At 45.7% G+C, this 19134-nt stretch overlaps 1 protein-coding gene across 1 annotated transcript in view; it reads right to left on the bottom strand.

The window, feature by feature from the left end:
• Positions 1-253: 253 nt before the first annotated feature.
• The window catches only part of LOC103743840 (CUB and sushi domain-containing protein 1-like), a 117238-nt gene continuing 98357 nt past the window's right edge, over positions 254-19134 (bottom strand). The window contains exons 16-20 of the mRNA XM_008845336.1: positions 17064-17182; positions 13734-13803; positions 7491-7607; positions 1120-1329; positions 254-381 (exon numbers count right to left, since the gene is read on the bottom strand). Of these exons, the coding sequence (XP_008843558.1) occupies positions 254-381; positions 1120-1329; positions 7491-7607; positions 13734-13803; positions 17064-17182 (644 nt within the window). The remainder of the gene's footprint in view (positions 382-1119; positions 1330-7490; positions 7608-13733; positions 13804-17063; positions 17183-19134) is intronic.

Here is a 19134-nt window from a genome sequence, read left to right on the forward strand (position 1 = left end):
CTGTGTGGTGTGTGTATGCACTCATGTGTGTACATACGTGTGTGCCGTGTGGTGTGTGTGTGTGTGTGTGTGCGTGTGGTGTGTGTATGTGTGTGTGTGTGGTGTGTGGGGTGTGTGTGTGTGTGTGTGTGGTATGTGTGTGTGTGTGTGTGTGTGTGTGTGGTATGTGTGCGTGTGTGTGTGTGTGTGTGTGTGGTGTGTATGTATGTATGTGAACTCTTTCAAGCAGGAAATAAAGATTTCAGGAAAAAATCTAGGAAGGGAGTAACAGCAGATTCTTGTGTTCACAGAGACGGCACAGCTGGGGCTTCAGGGCTCTCAGACGCAGGCCTCCTTTCCCTGTTTCTCCTGTCCGGATTCCTCCTTTCAGAGGCCCCAGTTCTGGAAATCCATGCCAACATTTTATATTTTCGATGAGAATTTAGCTAACAACACAGAAGAGTTCAACATCGTGTAAGTAGCTTCTCTTAGCAGCAAAATATTAAGGCCCTTTTCCTGAGGACTGTTTGTAAAACCAGGGGAGGCATGAGATTCAGCCAAGGAGAAAACACAGTAACAGGCCTGAAATTTGACAGTTTCAACGCCATTTGATTTAGCAATATTTAGAGGAAGGCCTGCAGAGGATTTTGGATGGAATGCAAATGCTAAAGGTTTTCACGTGTCAAGGGTGGTTTGGGAAGAACACACAGGAACTTTCTCAGTGAGTTCACATTTGGAAGGGTGGGCGACATCTCCGTCTGGGTTTCCCCTCTTTACCTGGATGACTTGACATACATGGCTCGAGCAGGCACAGAGATGCCATGCTGAGCTAACAGGAGGAATGAGTGTCTGCAACAGCCGCCTCTCCCCCGTCAGCTGACCGCTGAAGTGACAGACAAGTCCTGTGATTTGCGGTGTGTGATGACAGCACAGAAGACAGGAACAGAGCAGGGACTGAGGACAGAGCCGCTATGTCTACACTGGGCCGAGCTCTCTCCTGTGTCCTTAGCCCTATGTCCCAGGACAGTCATGGTCCCATCACAAGTCAGAGACCAATGTGACAGGAAAAGGACCTGGCAGGGAGATCTGTTTCAATGCAGTGCAGGGTGTGCGTGTGTTTAAGGCTGACTTGCCGCTTACCTTGGTAGGTGAGTTTAAATCCCTGCCGGTTCTGTGAGTGGTCGCTGTAGAAGCGGATGAGTGTTTCGTGCGTGGTGCTTAGCAGGGATGCGGGCAGATCCAGGCCGCTGAACTGGCCCATCATTGGGCTGCTGTGGTGAGGGCCATTCTGGATTTCTAGGTAGTCATGGTTGGCTTCTGTTGAGAAGTTCAGGAACTGGATATGCGCACCTGTGAGGAAAGATGTAGGCTTAGGGAAAGTTCCTGAGGGTGTTGAGATCAGTGCTGGTCGGGAAGGTTTGTCATCCACTTCTCTGTGAGGCAGACGAACGTGGTGGAGGAGAGGTACAATTTTCCAGGACAGAGCTTGACTACGTCTAACTTTGTGGGGTCTTTGTCTGTGAAATTCACATCCACAAGTTGTTTTCTGTGAATGTGAGTGCTGTCCGAACTGAACCGCAAAGAGGGTGGGCACCGAGCTGGGGATGGTTATGTAAGTGTGTACCACTACCACGGTTACCACCCTTACATGTGGCTTTACATACAGCATCATACATAAGTTGATCAAAGGAGAAGTTAGTAGTGACTGAAAAAACATAAAACAAACTTCAGAACTTGTTCTTGGGCTGGTAAAGTGACTCATCCTGAGTTCAGTCTCTGGGACCCACAGAGTGGAAGGAGAGAATTGGACCACAGCAAATTGTCCTCTGACCTCCACACTTGGTCTGTGGCATGCACACATATGCACATGCACACTTACATATAAACACACACACAAATAAATGTAATAATTTTTTAAGACTTGCTCATATAGTCCCCAGATGATTACTGCATAGGAGATTCATCGAGGGCTCATGTTTACTTATAGTCTGTGAAACAAGTTACCAGTGCTCCTAAGAAATGCAGCCTGATGAACACTGTGGTGGCTCTCAAGTTCAAGGCCAAATCCAAAATTGAGCAGCCCGACTCAGACCAACATACGGAAACACTGGCCACATTGATCTGTGTGAATAGCAGTGGCTGATAACTTGGAAATCCAAATCAAGACGGATTAGAGATTTTTCTGTGGCGTCCTGGCCTGTGGGAGTTTGGATGTTGGGGCTAAACTGTTTTAATGTGTTTGATATTTTTACACAGACCCATGCAATGAGGTTGAGCAATGGAAGACTAAGCTGGGAAGTCTAACCCTAACTCGAGGAGAATTCTGCCTTTGTACTGCCTTCCTCTCCCCCAGTGTGTGCTGGAGAGCAAACCCAGCTGTGGCCAGGCACGCGCACTGCCACTGAGCCACGCCCCGTTTCCTCTTGGTTTTGACAGTCAAGAAGTTTTGTTTTTACTTTTCATCAAATCTATTACGTCCTAGGTTGGAAAGCAAAAGCTAATGCTTGCACGGGCTGTTCTAAGAGCAGATGCAGAGGAGAGTTCGAGCATCCCAGAAACACATCAGAGAAAGAGAGGTTTCGGAAAACCGTGGGAGTGAAGAACGGCCAGAAGGGGAAGAGCCGGGGGAAGGGCAAGTCCAGAGGAGTCGTGAGTTTACAGCCTTGTAAAGAAGGCATTTCCATCAATTACAGAAGATACTGTGTGGAAGGAGCACAGATTAACTGCTGGTCCTTCTAGTTAGCATAAAGACAGCTACCATGTTGGGATCCAAGTTATCGTCTTGGTTCTCAAAACCACCCAGAAGGCAGTGGTTACTGTCATGGTCATTTGGTAGGTGAACTACAGAGATTCAGCAGTCAGGTGCTGTGTCTCCTGTCACATAAGAAAGGTCACAGTGAGGTTTATGCCCAGCTCAGACCAACAAAGTCCTCACTTCCTGTGGCTGACCATGAATATAAGCTGACCATCTCATGAGCAGACATTCTCACAGAAAACCAATTCATATTCAGTTTGATCAACTTTCCCCCAAAGAGGAAGGAGAAAGGAACAAGAAGGTGTAAAACATTAGAAAGAGGAAAAGCTCAAAAAGGAGAAGAAAGAAATATCTTCAATTAGTCCAGTCAATCAAAATTTGAATGAGAGGAATGGGGTGTGGAGGCCCACACCTTTAATTCTAGCAGAGGCAGGTGAATCTCTGTGCAGTCGGGCCAGTCTGGCTTACACAGTGATTTCCAGGCCAGCTGGGGTTACAGAGAGACCTTGTCTCAAAAAAAAAAAAAAAAAAATCCACCACCACCACCAAAAAAACCCTAAAACGTGAGTGAGTGCTGGCCATGTATCACAGCATCTCAGCCTGTGATCAAGAGCTCATCAGCAAGGGCGCTAAGGCTGCTCCAGTCTTGGCCAGTCTGACCTGTGCTAAGCACAATGACGATGAAGCCACCGTTCAAACGTTTCTGAAACATTTCTGTGTTTGAAAAGGCCGAGTATTACTTTCTGTGGACAGCCACTAATGAGATCCTAATGTTTCCACTAAACTATTTCTGGTCAAAAGCAATTCAGAGGCAGCGAAATAACAGAAAGAAAGAAAAAGAGAGGTAGGTGGGGAGGCGGTGAGCAGGTGCTCCCTCTGTCTCCTCTGCCTCTTGGTTCTGAACTCCCCGCCCACCAGCCTCCAACTGTCATAAATCTTGAGTTTGGAGATCACAAGGTGAGTTGAGATTAGGGTTAGATTGGTATCTGATTTGTTCCCTCTCCACTGCTGAGGTGACCCACAAGTGTAATAAAAATGAGTTTTTAATTTAATAAGTAAAATTTACTTGAGAATCTGTGTGATTATGTGTAACTGTGTATGCATGTTTATGTTCATGTCTGTACATGCACGCAGCTGTATGTGTATGAGCATGGACATGTGACTTTGTGTGTGCTCATATGTATCAATGCATGTATGACTGTGTACATGTGATTAGCTGCATGTGCATGTGTTCATTCACATGTGGTGTGCATGTATGTGTTCATGCATGTGCAAACATGTGCATATGTGTATATATGTGTTCAAGCTATAGTTTTGTGTATATGCCTATGCATATCTGTGAATGTATGTGTTCTTGTATATGTGTGTGTGTGTGTCCACAAAGTCTGCCGAGTTCCATTGTTGTCGGATACAGTCAAGGTTACCATGTGGAATTAAGTAGCCAGTGGACAAGCAGCCACAGACACCCTTCTCTGACACCTTCAAGTGTACTTGTCCCCAGATTTCTGGATCCAGTGGAAAAGGAGGGAGCCTGGGGACAGTGGGACTCACAGAGCAGAGACAATGTAAAATAAGCACGTCAGATGTATGCGTTCAGACTTCCCCTGTATTTATCCGGAGCAGTTTGAAAATCATGGAATAGCTGAGTCCAGAAAGAAATCCCAGACAGCATCCAGATACAGAGACAGTCACATGCAAGACAGCTAATGTCTCTGCAGTACAGGATAGGGCCAGTGTTTTTACTTCTGTGGAATTAAACTTGAAAAGGAAGTTGAATTATGTCAATTATAATATTGTGAACAAAATTTCCATTTAAAGAAGGATGATCAGCCATATATCATACACCTCCTGCCTATCAGCAAATGGAGCAGAGCTGACTCTAATCTGGCTTAAAGTGGGATTACTTAGTCATCTAATTTCCAGCAAACTTCCTCCAGTTTGACATTACAAAGCCCAAATGAAAGGATTAGAATGAACACATCCTGGTCATCCTTTTATTAACCCTCAGAATATTTTAAAACTATATGATTATAGCCAATCTGAGAGACTATCTCCTCTGAAATTTACACAGCACTCTTTCATCTGGTTGTAGATAGGCTTTGAAAGTCGAGTGCCGATGACGAACCCACTGTGCAAAGGATTTTTGCCTTTGGACTTTGACAAAGCTTTAAATCGTAATCTGGCCCCGACTCCTGAGAAAGCCCTCTGTTTTAGTTGATGGAATTTATGAATATTAACTGACCTGCTTGCTGTGTGTCCTCAGTGTGTTAGAAAACATTCTAAAAAATATTTTAGACTTTCCTTATAGTACCAGATGGTCTAAGCATTTTATAATTTAAGACAGCATTTTGTGAGATCGCAGTATAGTGGTTTATAAAAACAAAAGATCATGTTAAACCAACAAAGACAGACAGAATAGCTGGATGGCATTTCTCTTAATTGTACCTTTGCACATATTAAAGAAAATAGACCCAGAAACTCAGTAGATTACATTTCACCAAGCAAAACAGACTGAAAAAGAAGGAAATAGTACAAAACACAGGGCGGGCGGCATTCCCTGAGACAGTGGACACACAAATGATGCCTTGATGCCTTGTCTAGACCAGACACGGGAGACAGAAAGGTAAGGGTGTTCGTTACACAATGCTAACTCTTGAGTGCCTCACTCAGAGATTGCAGAAGTCTCTGAAGGAGCCGGAAAGGCATCGGTTTAAAGGAGGCACGCTCCCGGAAGAGCCAAGGTCACCGAAGGAAAGTTCTAATGTCAGGAGGGGACACCTGCCTGTGAGCTGTTGTCCGGGGAGGCCCTGAGAGCCAGGAGGCTGTTGTCACCTGTGCTGGTTTCAACCAGATCTTGATGGCAAGCTGGTGCTCCTGCAGACCCTACATGTTTTGACTTCATTTGTGGCCCCCAGAGGCTGCGGGGGAGGGTCGTTACCAACAGTCCTGTTGGCTGTGGACCCGCATGCTACAGTAGCAACAGCCAGTCAATTGGGCCTGCGGGTGCAATCCTGGCAAAACTGCTGTGGATGTGGTTGCTTTCTGACTGGATTCAAGGTCTGCTCCTCTAGGTGGGACCCTCCATCTGGTACCACAGGCCAGGACAAAGGCCAGTGGCAGGGGAGGGCTTGAACCTCCTATTGCTTTAGTCAAACGTGATTTGTTTGTCAAATTGCTTTCTAATCATTTGTGTTTGTATACATAGATTACTGCAGCTGTCAGCCTCAATTACTCAGGGTAGGAAACTTTTTTATAATGGTAAGGGATGTTAAAGACTCATGCCCAGTCACACTTCTGAGATTCTGTGATAGTTGCTGTGACATAGCAGCCTAATACTCTTGCCAAAATGGAGGAAAATAACCAGATCAGCCCCACCCTCCACTCTTGACTTAGAGGATTGTGTGGAACAGGGACAAAATAATACAATATTTGGAGGACGGGGTGGAGTGCTGTGTAGCTATTCTCTCTGAATTGAAACATCCCTTCATAAAGGGAGGAGGGACGGTTAAGACACGCAAGTGAGGCGTGAGTCTCAGGAAAATCCTGCTTCTTACAAGGTTTGCAGGGAGGCTCCACACGATTATCTCTAAGTATTAATAGTTGCTGAGAACAGGAAGCTCTCTGACTGGCTGAGCTGTCTGTAGGTTGTGCAGGTGGCCTTCAGGACTTACCGCCCCGCTGGGGTACGTTTCTTGGTGAAGCAGCTGCCGGTGAGACATTTATGCTCCTGAAAATTATCCTTCAGCCACACTCCTCTAACCTTAATGAATTCACTGGCTGACTAAGCTAGACTTGGGCAGAACTGTCTCTTTGGGCTGTCATTTATGTCCTATCTAGGGTGTAGATGTTCATGTCTTCCAGGGAAAAGCCATACAGACCCTTGTCCTGGCCTCGTCCTCTAGCCTCCTTTGCCTTCTGAGTAGCTCCTGAGTTAGTCCTGGTTGGAGGCATTTGTTGATCCCTGTGGGCTGCCCTGCCAGGGCCTCCACTTGCTTGTTAGCTGACAGCATTTTCTGTGCCTGGCTAGCCAGGTAAGGTCTTCATGCCCACCACATGGACCTCCAGCTATTCTCTGATGAGCAATGCAGTCACCTCTGTCCTTTCTACAGCTTTCTCTAGAGCTGTCTCCATTCTGGACATCAATCTTCAAGGACAAGCTTAGAAAACGTAAACTCCATGATGTTCTGGGACAATGATTCATACTTGTTTCTGTTCTTTCCTTACCCATACACCAAGTGCTTAGTACTCTGAGGTTGTCTAATGTAGACAACCTCAAAGTTAATAGCAAAATATGCTTTAAAATTTCATAAACCAAAAATCAAGGCAATATATAATAAAAAAGTTAATAAAATAGTTTCTTTTCAAATTTATGTCTTATAGTAAATTTAGTATGTGTTACAACCTCAAGGAAGCCTTAAAAAATATGTGAAAGAAACAGCCACCAATACTAAATTCCAGAACCAGGTTCAAAGAGGCAGAGTTCTGAACAGAGATTGATAATGAATTAGAGATGCCAAGTTTTGCACATGGTAGGCATTAAATTTGCCTTGAAGAGATTTGCATGGATCAATTGATTCTTTTTTAATAACTTTCTGTTCTCAAAGTTATTATGCCGAAACTTTACTGAAATCTGAAACCTGCTTTCAATCGAAGGCACTGTTAAGTCAACAGAATACCACACATCAGTTGCCCAGTGAGACTATGTGAGGTGGCGTTGGGAAGGTGGACTCTGCAGAACAAGTCCTGTCTCACTCACCATAGCCAACGGGCAATGAGATCTTCCAGGTGCAGTCCAGGTTGTTGGGGTATGAGCCTGGGAACCCTGGGCTCAGGATCACTCCTCCAAGGCTGGTCAGCGTCCCTCCGCAGGTGGCTGTTAAACAGAAGTTCCTGATCAGCATGAACACCTAGTCTAACACTCTACTGGACCACACTGGGGAAGAGCAAGCCTACAGACCCAGGGTCTGTCCCTAGGGGTAGCCTGCCAACCAAGGTATGGGTGTGGGCTCCCCGGGGGCCTTAGCTTCCTGTCTCACTGCAGGAAGTTTGAGAGCAAAGATTTCTCTCAATCAGTGCCTTTCACACAGGTATCAAGTTGCCTTCAGTTTGCCTGCAGCAGTTTGTGGAAGGATGGTGCTGGATCCTATCCACTGATTGTTCACTGTGCACTCCTACAGTACAGACACAAAGGGGTCCCCTCCCTGAACTCCCACAGCAGCTGACCCCAAAGGCTGGATTCAGAGAACCCCAACCTGACAGATGCAGAATCCAAGGCAGATAATAGTAAGGGGCCTGCAGCTTCACGACTGGAAAAAAACCCTCCAGGATGCTCAGCTCTGCCTGGTTCCGAGGCCCAAGTGCCCTCCACAGCCCTGACCCTCAGGGTGCCTTACAGTGAGAAACACAGCTCTCTGCTACCCCTTTCCCAGGAAATTCCATGTCATGAAGGTAATAAGTCCCTGTTTCTCGGCACATGCTGTAATGCTGTGCTACAGGGTGCTGGTTTCCTCTGACCCCCACGAAGAAGTATGGCTGGTTTTATAACAACCTGCAGTGGGGACCACTTGTGACCCGCTAAAATGGCGATTTCATCAATTTTCAACTAATAATGCAAAGGATTTCATTTATCAAGCATTTACGTGAAATTATTTTCTTATTTTTATGACAATCTTTGGGAAAATTTTGAAAGCATCTGCTAGAGAGCCTGGAGGAGGCATAGTAGGGCCTTTTTCAAGGTAGGACAACTTTATCAAGGGCAAATTTCACGTGAAGAAATGTGAGAAAGCCAGGTCTGCTGAGTGGAGGCCACACTGGGGAGTCACGACCTGGGCATTAAACATTCTGTATGCTAAAGTGCTAAAGAACAAAACAAAGAGAGAGAGAGAGAGAGAGAGAGAGAGAGAGAGAGAGAGCGCACATGTGCACTGGGGAGAGGACTCAGCAGTTAAGAACATTGGCTGCTCTTACAGAAGACCAGGGTTTGGTTGCCAGCATCCATCTATGACTACCAACCATCTGGAACTCCAATTCCAGGGGATGTAATGCCCTCTTTTGGCCTCTGTGGGCACTGCACACATGGGTGAACATACATACATGCAAATAAAACACTCATACACATAAACATATATAGGTGTGGAGCATATACACAAATATTATTCTGCTTTTTTAAAAAACAATATTATGAAAATTATGAAACTCAGTGAATATACAGAACTGAAACAATCTTTCTGAGTGAGGTAAGTCAGACCCAGAGATCACAACCTAAGGGAACTGAAGCAGTGGTAGACGTGGAGGTCAGAATCAGAGTTGGAACCAGGGCTACGGCTACCAGCAGGGCTACGGCTACCAGCAGGGCTACGGCTACCAGCAGGGCTACGGCTACCAGCAGGGCTATGGCTACCAGCAGGGCTACGGGCCGGCTATAGGGGCTACGACTACTCGCCCTATGGCTATTATGGCTACAGCCCCTGCTGCAACTACAGTCAGGGTAGTACAAATTACCAGAAGAGCCAGCTACGCGATGGCCATCAGAATAACTACAAGCCATACTGAGACAGCAGCAGGAACAGCCAACTGACGACCGCACACGCTTTGTTGGGATACAGAATGAACACAATTATGTATCAAATTTAACCTAGCAAACTTTCTATGGCCTGTGCCATGTGCATCTTACTTAAAATTCCCCCCCTGGAAATCACTCTCCCATTTACTATTTCCAGAGCTCTAGTTGTTTTAGGCAGCGTGTGGTGTCTCAGGCGAGAGTGGCATTAGGGGGCCGATTTTATTACCAGGTTACCCAGTACCAGATTGGAGGGTCTGTTTCCTGCGGCCACTCTGCAGCCTAGACCTGTGGACCCTGATTGTAAAGAGTAAAACTGTATCTTAGGAAACCAGTGTCACCTTTTAATTTTACATTATTGGTGTCTTACATTCCCTGTGATGGAAGTGTTAATTTTACTGTACTTTTGGGGAATCTAATATATTGGAAGGTATTTTACATGTGTCCTGATTTTGCCACGACCTGGATATTGAAGCTATCCAAGCTTTTGAAATGAAATTTAACCCCCCCAATAGGTGGATGCTAGCTTTGAAGTCTTAGATATTTAAAATCCAGAGTGATCAAGACACTAATAAGCAGCCATGGGTGGGTGGGGCAGAAGCTCCCTGGGAGGGGTGGTAGGATGCACAGCTATGAAGGAGTGAAGGGGATCATTAGGGTTAGGGTTAGGTGGGGTGGGGAAGGGGAGGCCAGGGCAGAAGGAGTGTGGGGAGGGATGAGTAACACTAAAGGCTTTTAAAGAGCTGTATGGAAACCTGCCACTATAGAAACCATTTAAAGTATATACACATGCATTATCAAAAAGAGACTAAAGGAGTTACCTTAGAACAGGGCGACACTGAACCTACTCGGCACCATAGGTTAGCAAAGTAAAAGCTCAGTGCCAGAAATGGACTCCCTCTTTTGAAGCTGTTGACCTGAATAGGACATCTATAGCAAACTTCTGCCTCCCGAGGCTCAGGGACCATGTGGAAGAGGGATGGAAAGACTTAAGAGCCTGAGGAAGGGGAGGTGGATGACCACAGGAAACAGAGTTTTCCAGACCGCTGGGCAGTTACTCATGGGACCTCTCAGCAATGCTCACATGGATAGGTCCCTCATAAGCTCAAGCCAGACAAAATCCCAACACAGTCTTGGGGAAGTGGGTAAGAAACCCAATCCTATCTGAGGACCTACTGGGTACCAATGACAGCTGGGAGGGGAAGAGTCTTCCAGTCGAAACTCTTAGTAGATTGACCTGGTTCCAGTGGATGAACCCACACTGAGGGGATTTGGGGACAGAACCTGATTCTATAAGCCTTTGTGTATGTGCATGTGTGTGCACGTGTGTTAGAGTACAGAAATTTGGAAACTCTGATGGTTAGAAAGGGAGACAAATATGGGAGGGGTCTAAATATTATCAAAATGAAATTCACAAAAATAAAATATTTTAAAATGTAACAAATTAATAAACACAATGAACTAAGTGTTAAAAAATTAAAAGTGTCTTCTCATGCTGTGAGCTACAGTTCCAGTTGTCGCCTTGGATGAGATCCACAGGGTTGAATTACAGAGCATCCTGTCAGGGAGCAGCTTGGTGTGGATGCTGTGTGAGGCCTAGGCTCTGGCTTGGGAGAGGTTCCTGGGCCTGCGCTGGACTGAGGATAGGCCAGTCTCAGGAGTCACCAAAGCACTCCTCCCTAATAGAAACCCTAACCGCAAAGAGGGTGCGTGTGCATGTTCAGCGACCGGGAGGATGTGCAAAATGAGAAGGGCGACCAGAAGGAGAAGGGTCTGCAGCAAAGGTGGCACTTCCGGTGACACCATTCAGATTTTAAGCACGATTATAAAAGAAAATTCCCAGCATGGGGCAAGGTGGTGCGACCTTTAAACCCAGTGCTTGGGGGGATGGAGGCAGGAGGATGACTGTGAGAGCAAGGCCAGCCTGCTCCACATGGTGATTTCTAGGCCATCTGGGGCTGCAGGGAGACTCTGTCTCCAAAACAAAACAAAATAAAAAACAACAAAATAAAGTTTCCAATGTCATGCCGTACAAGCATCCGTGCAGATCGCCGGACCCTGCGGAGACAGGCAGGGCCATCAGGAGCACAAGGTCGTGCCAAGGTTGGGTGACAGCTGCCATTCGCAGTATTGTCTCCTTCCTGAGCTCAGCAGGAGAGTATGATGAGGGCACATGTGGGTCTAGGGACTGGACATGCCTCCATCAAGCAGAAAATGAGTTTCTAGTGGGCAGCCTTGGGGGTACATCTGAAAAACTAAGGGCCAGTAAGTGAGTCTCCACACAGAACTCCTTGAAGATGTGTCAGTCTACCCTGCTTTGTGACACAGAGGGAGTCCCTTGCTGTCTTGCCCTGTTTCTTAGCGGTTGGGCAGCAGCGGCTTCTCCAAGCCACCCTACAGCTGTTGGGCTTCAGTTTCTTGGACTTTCCCCATCTCCCTTTAACCCTGTCCACCTCCTGGTCACACCTTGCTACATCTGAAAAACTAAGGGCCAGTAAGTGAGTCTCCAAACAGAACTCCTTGAAGATGTGTCAGTCTACCCTGCTTTGTGACACAGTGAGTCCCTTGCTGTCTTGCCCTGTTTCTTAGCGGTTGGGCAGCAGCGGCTTCTCCAAGCTACCCTATAGCTGTTGGGCTTCAGTTTCTTGGACTTTCCCCATCTCCCTTTAACCCTGTCCACCTCCTGGTCACACCTTGCCCATGTCACTTCCGCTTCTCTCTGGAGAGCTAACAGGAAACATGTGCTTCAAAGGGACAAGTTTGTCTCCTCATGGAACAGCAGAAACCTTGCATTTTTCTGGATTTATATAACCATCTTGTGCAAATTCCTCATGTTTTGGTACAAACATTGTCCTCTGCACTTTTATTTCATGTTACAGGCCACATCCTGCTGAAAACCCCATGGTGCAAGTCATCTCCCATTCCACCTGCCCCGTGTGAACTCCAACTCTGCCAAGGCTGAGGTAAGCTGCCTGGCCACTCTGGGGCTTGATGTGATCATCAAACACTCAGAGACAGTCAGGGTCTGAGAACTGAGCCTGGCACTCAGTGGGCTCTGGAGAGAGGCTGATGTACATTGACGCCATTAGAACTGTGATTATAAAGAATTAGGACATAAGGCTTCCAGGAACTAATAAGTAAAATACTATCTCTGTATAGATGCCCTTTCCCGACTTCTTCAGCTCAGATAAGTCTAGAGCTAAGAGCCACAAAACGCCCGCATTTCTGACATCAGCCTTCAAGGCTTATACCGAGTTTTGCTTGAGCTTTGCAGCGAGGAACCGCCCTGTGTACCTTGCCAAGAAGCGCAGAAGTTGATCTAAGGGCAGCATTTGCTAACATACAGAACACATTGTGTTAAATTCCTCTTGCTAACGGAAGTATTCAGATATAACACTTCTCAAAAACACAGAGCAGCCATAATGGTCCCTTGTTTGAATGCCTGCTGGGAGTTGGATTTACCTCAGTGTTCAAAGCACTATTCATAAGGGACGGTAGTTTCTATGAAAACAAGTGGGAAGATGGGTGTTCTGTGTAAGTAAATTGCAGCCCCCTAGACACTCATCCAGTTCTTTTTCTAGACCAAGGCAGGGGTATAAACCTACAAGCAGCTCTTTGTATGAGGCAGGTATGTTAACACAGCAACTTTTGCTTATGTTTCACAAAAAAATACTGGTCTCTGTTGAAAAATGTTCCCTTGAAAGTGAATACAAATGGGGATTATTCCTGAGGGAGGCCTCTGTGCGGCCTGCCAAGGTTGGATACGTAAACTTTCCTCTGCATACACTTCCATTCAAGCCTGTTACACTGTATCCCTCAAAATCATCGCCTATCTTAAAGTTGTCTGGGGAGCGGGAAGTCGGGCTGTCAGTGGGACACCTAACAGCCATCACCTGTTGACCTTGGGGATCGGCACACGGTGTTATCTCGTCCTCTGCAAAAGCAATCCTGATCCTGAACAAGGCAAACAGTCCAGGAGGCAACCCTGACCTCCAAGGTCACTGGCTTTGTGACACAGACTGACCCTTTCTCCTGAGGCTGCGCTGGACAATACTGGCTGCCTGGGTATGATGTGGGGGTCTAGCTCTGAGTATGATGGAAGCTGAGCCCAGGATGGCCCCTGTAGACTGAGGAGGGAGTTAGGGAGTATCTGCACAGTGAGATAGGCCCTCAGATAGCCTGTGGTAAACAGGGTGACACAGGGAACGTGGGTGTTCTCAGAGTCCTCTGGGTGGTGGGAGGGTAATTTAAACAGCACCTCATGGAAAACAGGCTAGCTAGAGCACAAGGAGAGGAGGCTGGGAACCGTACAGCCTGGAGCTAAAACTGAAGGTCACAGCCCCCCAAAACTTGAGAGTGCCTGATCTGTCCATAATACTAGGGTTTGAAGCATTCAGGCTGGACAGGGTCCCTCAGCCAGGCTGTGCCTCCTGTACCTACCGATGCAGAGGGGGGAAGGGTAGTTCCAGCGACGGACAGTTCCCGGCATACAGGAAATGTGTGAACGGCCCTGTGAAAAGAAAACCCTTAAAACTCACAGGCATGAGATGTGAGAGAACATCTTCCCCTTTGTCCCTTTGGAAAATGTAAAAGTAATCACAAATTGCAAATCTATCTGTGAAAACAATTATTAATGAATCACATTTGGAATTATCAAGTAATCAACACAGGAATGATCCTTTTCACTAAAACCAAAAAGGAAACATCTCTATTGACCTTTTCAACAAATAAAGGAGATTAACTGAATTGGTCAAAGTTTTCTAATTCCACCTTCAAATCAGTGTGTGTCCTGAGAGGTTGAGACTGACTAGGTGATGCTTGGTGTGGGGTGACAGTGTACCTGCTGTCGGCCCATTTTCTGCTAACTTTCCACAAGGTCACCAGGTCAAGTCTAGGCTTAGTCTTCCTTCTTTACAGAAAAGGATGCTTGGTGTTCAGTCTGCAGTCACACACAGCCTGCGAGCTGCTGCTGGTCTGCAGTGAAATTAGCGTCCTCATCCTCTAAACAGGCTAGCGCTGCACCACCCACTTTAAATGATCTAACCCCCTTTTCTACAGATCCAACAGCAGCGGGTTCAGTGCAGAGACCTTCACTAAACTCTTTCTTGCAGTTGAAGAGAGGGCTCGGAAGGGACCCTCTTGGTGAGTTCTGTTAGGTTGTCTTTCCCGTGACTCAATGGGCATCTCTGTGGAATCTGCTAATCTCTGCCACCTACACATGGCACTGAGATGTTTCAAACAATAACCTTTAAATGTGAACATACTGGGAACCCTTAAAACATGAATTTATATCAACAGTTACCACAGGTCAAGCAGTTGGCTCCCTAGGTCAGTTCTGCCCCAAACTAACTTTCTCATATTCCCTGACATTTTAAAAAGTAGTTCTAAAGAAAGAAATTTGCTACTATTTATTTGTTTATTTATTTATCTGTACTTTTGGTTTTTGAAACAAGGTCTTGGTTATGCTGACCAAACTGGCCTCAAACTCACAGTCCCCCTGCCTCAGCCTCCCCAAGTGCCAGGATTAAAGGCACAACTAGCTGAAAGTATTTGTTTTTGAAGAAGACACTCTGGGCTGTGTGCTGCTGAATTCATGTGTTTACTCACCCTGTGGTCCGTTAAACTTATCTAATGAATCTCTTCCTGAAATACGGACAAGCATAAGTTGGAAAAGCCTTTAAAGATATTTATTGAAGACTACCAATAAAATGGTCATTTATTACTGATCTCAAGCCTATTCTGCTACTGACTTTGCTATAGTTTGGATGAGTGATTTTGATAGAAATTTGTGCAATAATAAATCAAGAACAAGACTGGAGGCCAGTGATTTTAATTTCAAGATTTCATCCAAAGAGAATGTTTTAGTTTCTATCATTTAAACGAACATTAAAACAAGTCTATGTATGGTGTGAATCAGAGATCATTTTGATATTCAGGAGTGACTTGTAGCCTGTGACATCAGGGCATCTTGCCCATCAAGCTCACTAGGCCCTTACGTTACAGAGGTCTCTGTGAGAATGGAGAGGAACAGTGCTGTGCATGGAAACTTGCAGTCTACGTGTGGTGTCACTCCAAATACATTACAGTGTTAGTAAAATCATGTTGGCGATTTAAAAGAAGCCCAAATCCCTTTCTGTTCTTGTGGATGAGAACACCTCAAAACTCCAGGCTTACCACTATTGGTGGTAAAGACACAGCTTAGCTTCTATCTGATGAGCACACTAATAAGCAGCCAGGTTTGTGTGAGTTTAGGCTAGTGTGTCTAAGGAGCTTATCAATCAATGTGCGATAAGAAATCCCTGTATGGAAGAGGGACTTTATCCTCTCAAGGCCTTAAGCTATTACTTAGAAAAGAATGGGAACTGAAGTTGCAGATCGCATCTCCCGCAAGTGGAAAGAAGAAGCCAGGAGCGAGTGGTAAAGTGTAGTTTCCGTGGGAGAAAACGAGACTGTGTTTACACAGCACCAGCCAGTCATAATGCAAGCCAGAGGGGAAAAGAGCGTCGGAAGACATGTCGAAGTGCACGCGGTGCCTCTGCATATGAAACCTACGTGACAGGACTTGTAGTTCTCTATTCTCTAACAAGTACAAGCAGAATGCCTTGTCTCAGAATTGGACCACGTAGTCTTGGTGCACCCAGTTAAGCACGTGTTTCTGTCACAGAACTACAGAATCCTCCTGGAAGCTTCACGTCCACCACCCGCTGTGGGCGGAGTCATGGAGCTGAGTGTCGTATTCAGAAAGCCCTATGGCCTGTGAAAGGTAGCCCTTTCGCAAAAGTCACTGTTCACATATAAAATAACACTTGTTTATAACACCAGCATCTATATTTTCCATGTATGAGGCACGCTGGGTATCTTATAGATAGACATGTCCTCCGACCATGAAGCTATTCATAGCACGTGCCATGTGGTTTCTGGGAGTGGATGTTAATTCTGATGTCTCACAGCAGTCGCTAGGTGCTGCTGGCTGATACTTGATGCAATTATGTTTACTCAACAGACGTAGAGAGAACAAAGATCTGCAGAGATGTCATTTCCTTCTTTGATTCTTATTCCAGCTGTTTAGTAAAGTCCAGTGCAGAACACAGTTAAGGGCTTCAATTCTATACTAACTATGTAGAACATGACAGTGAAGCATATGTCAAGTGCAGGGTAGAAACATGGGCATGTTTAGCTCCGTGTCCTAGACTTTGAAAAACACAATTAAGACCAAAAACAGCAGAAAAAGGTTGATCTTCCTGTACATCAGTTTATAGACCGTTTATGAACAGTTTATATAATTTATTAAAAGTTTATAACAAAACTCCTAAGCATTTCTCGCACATTATTGAAATCATTGAGTTCTAGGGACAACATAAGTATCTAATGGTGGTTTTTTTTATATAAGGGACTCATGGGATCAGGCTGAAGAGCAGGAAAAGCACATGCCTCAGCAGCAGATCCATCCCTGAGAGCGAGGTTGGGTTTTCAGACTTTGATATTACCTTGTTTCCTCTGATGGTCTTTGCATAGCTACTGGAACAACACACGTTTTGAAATAAAATCATGGGAAAAATAAAATTATCAGGTCTGCTGAGGTGTTTCAGCATTTCAAAGCCGACTCTGATGGGGTCACTCCAATGTGTGTGGTCCCATAGCTCTGACTCCCAGAGGGAAGGCAGCAAGGGCAGCTCTCCATGGGCACAAACCTAGAGCGTGAGCTTGGAGAACGCTCACCAAAGACGACCAGGCTGAACTCCATCACAAAGTCTCAGGAGAAAGACCCACCTGCAAGGTGTACCCAGGCTCACACTGGAAGGAGAGCACATCGTTCACCATGTATCGATCTCCGATCTTGATGCCGTTGCTTGGGAGAGCCGGTTCCTGGCACGCAGCCAGACCCACCGCTGCAGAGATGTAAAGATTGACACTGGGGATCAGGAAATTTCAGCAGCATTTCCACTACTAGAGAGCTCTGTTGTTGCTTCCTCCCTCCCTCCAACAGAAACAATGGTGGCCACGCGTCTCCTTATTCAGCCAAAAAGGCTTTAAGTAACTTTAAGTTAGAGTAACGAGCTAATTATCAGTGGTACCTCGGTTTATTTCTGTCATGTGTAGGATCCAGGGTTTTCTTAGATAACAAAATTTGCCACTTCCACACTTAGCATAAAGCACCTCAGTTTCAATATTTACACAACTAGGCAACTGTTCTGTTCCATACAAATCCTGCTCTCTCTTGTGTTTGCGTCTCAGACATGCTGAAGTGCTTTCCAGGTAAGATATGACTCTCTTCTGTCTCTCTCTGTCTCTGTCTCTGTCTCTCTCTCTCTCTCTCTCTCCCCCCCATTGACAATAAACACCTCAAGAACAGTCCGTTCTTAGATAAACAGGAACACTATTTATAGTCCTAAGGTTATAACTTGGTTCCCTTCATTTAAGGCAATCACACACAAAAGTAGAAATGTATAATCTTGGAATCCAGACTAAAATGTCAGAATAACTAAGTATTTTTAACACTGATATCTTTGTGAAAAACTTTTCATCATGAAAAGGAAAAATATTCAAGAGCTGTATTCATAGGGCACCAAAAAGAAACCTGTTCCATCAAAGGAGTCAGCATTTCATAAGATAAGCATGTTCCAATAAGCACGTGCAGCACAAGCTGCTGGTGTTAATTTAATCAAACTGTATTTCAGCAGCGCCAAGGCCTGGTTGAGTCTAATTCTGGCTTCCGTTCTTGCCGTGTCCAGAGGGGACAGGCGTCTCTGAATGAGACTGGCGCCCAATCTTCATGCAATCTTGGACCTACACTCTTGTTCTGGTACTTGACAGAAGACAAAGGTTTGAGTGCACTTTGCGCTGAGGACTCCAGTTCATTTAGAGAGAGATAGTTCAGGTCCTGCAGGGTCAGCTCATCCCTGAGGACCTCTGTGCAGTGAGAATCTCCACTGTCTATCTCACCCACACAGCTGTCCACACTGCCCGGCATCCCTGAGTTCCCCCTGCGCAGTGAGAATCTCCACTGTCTGCCTGACCCACACAGTTTTCCACACTGCCCTGCTATGCCCCATTGCCCTTAGGACTTCACATAAAAGTACACAAGTTCAACGGCAAAGCCAGAGGAACTGGAAGGGAGCACTCCATGTCTCCCTCCAATGCAACTTGCTCACAAATGCCAGGATGAGGTCCGTGGAGTCTAGAACAGAGGTCGTGAAGACACCAGGGTCAAAGGAAGTGCATTATGCCCTTAGCACAGCCAGAAGCCCAAGTCTCTGATCCCCACGAGAACCTCCCAGCCAGAACCACGACAGAGGCCTGGTGAAGTCTGTGGCTGATGTATCAGTAGATGAGCAAGTTTCCTCAGCTTCCACAAACCCTTCAACCAGGTTCCTTGACTTTCTGAATCACAACCCAGAAGTCACACCATCCCAGATCACGCACAGATCAGTTGCCCTTTCTGGGTCTTGAAGGAGGAAAGACTACAAGCATCTTCCCCTCATCCTGGTGGGATTGCCCTCCGGACACTGTGGTTGAATTTCAGCTGGTACCTGAACTACCTTCCAGGACGTGAGTCCAAACTGGGGGCTGGGGAGCTGTGTGGCATGTTGTAAAACTTTTTCAAGGTCAAAATAGATTTTCCCCTAAATAGCTGTACTTTTAAGTCTAAGACACCATTGGCATTAACCAGCAATATGTTTTAATTCCTAGCACAGGTTTTTAAACCATTTACGGCTTTTCATAGAGGATAAAATTGCTAAACTTAAAAAAAATAATCACTTAGAAGATTACAACTGCATTTAAAACCCATCATTTTTTTCCTACTAAACAAAAGCAATATTACCCCCAGTGATTCACTTCA

Source organism: Nannospalax galili, unplaced genomic scaffold (assembly GCF_000622305.1).
Source record: "Nannospalax galili isolate Female #2095 unplaced genomic scaffold, S.galili_v1.0 scaffold802, whole genome shotgun sequence".
Lineage (NCBI taxonomy): Eukaryota > Metazoa > Chordata > Mammalia > Rodentia > Spalacidae > Nannospalax > Nannospalax galili.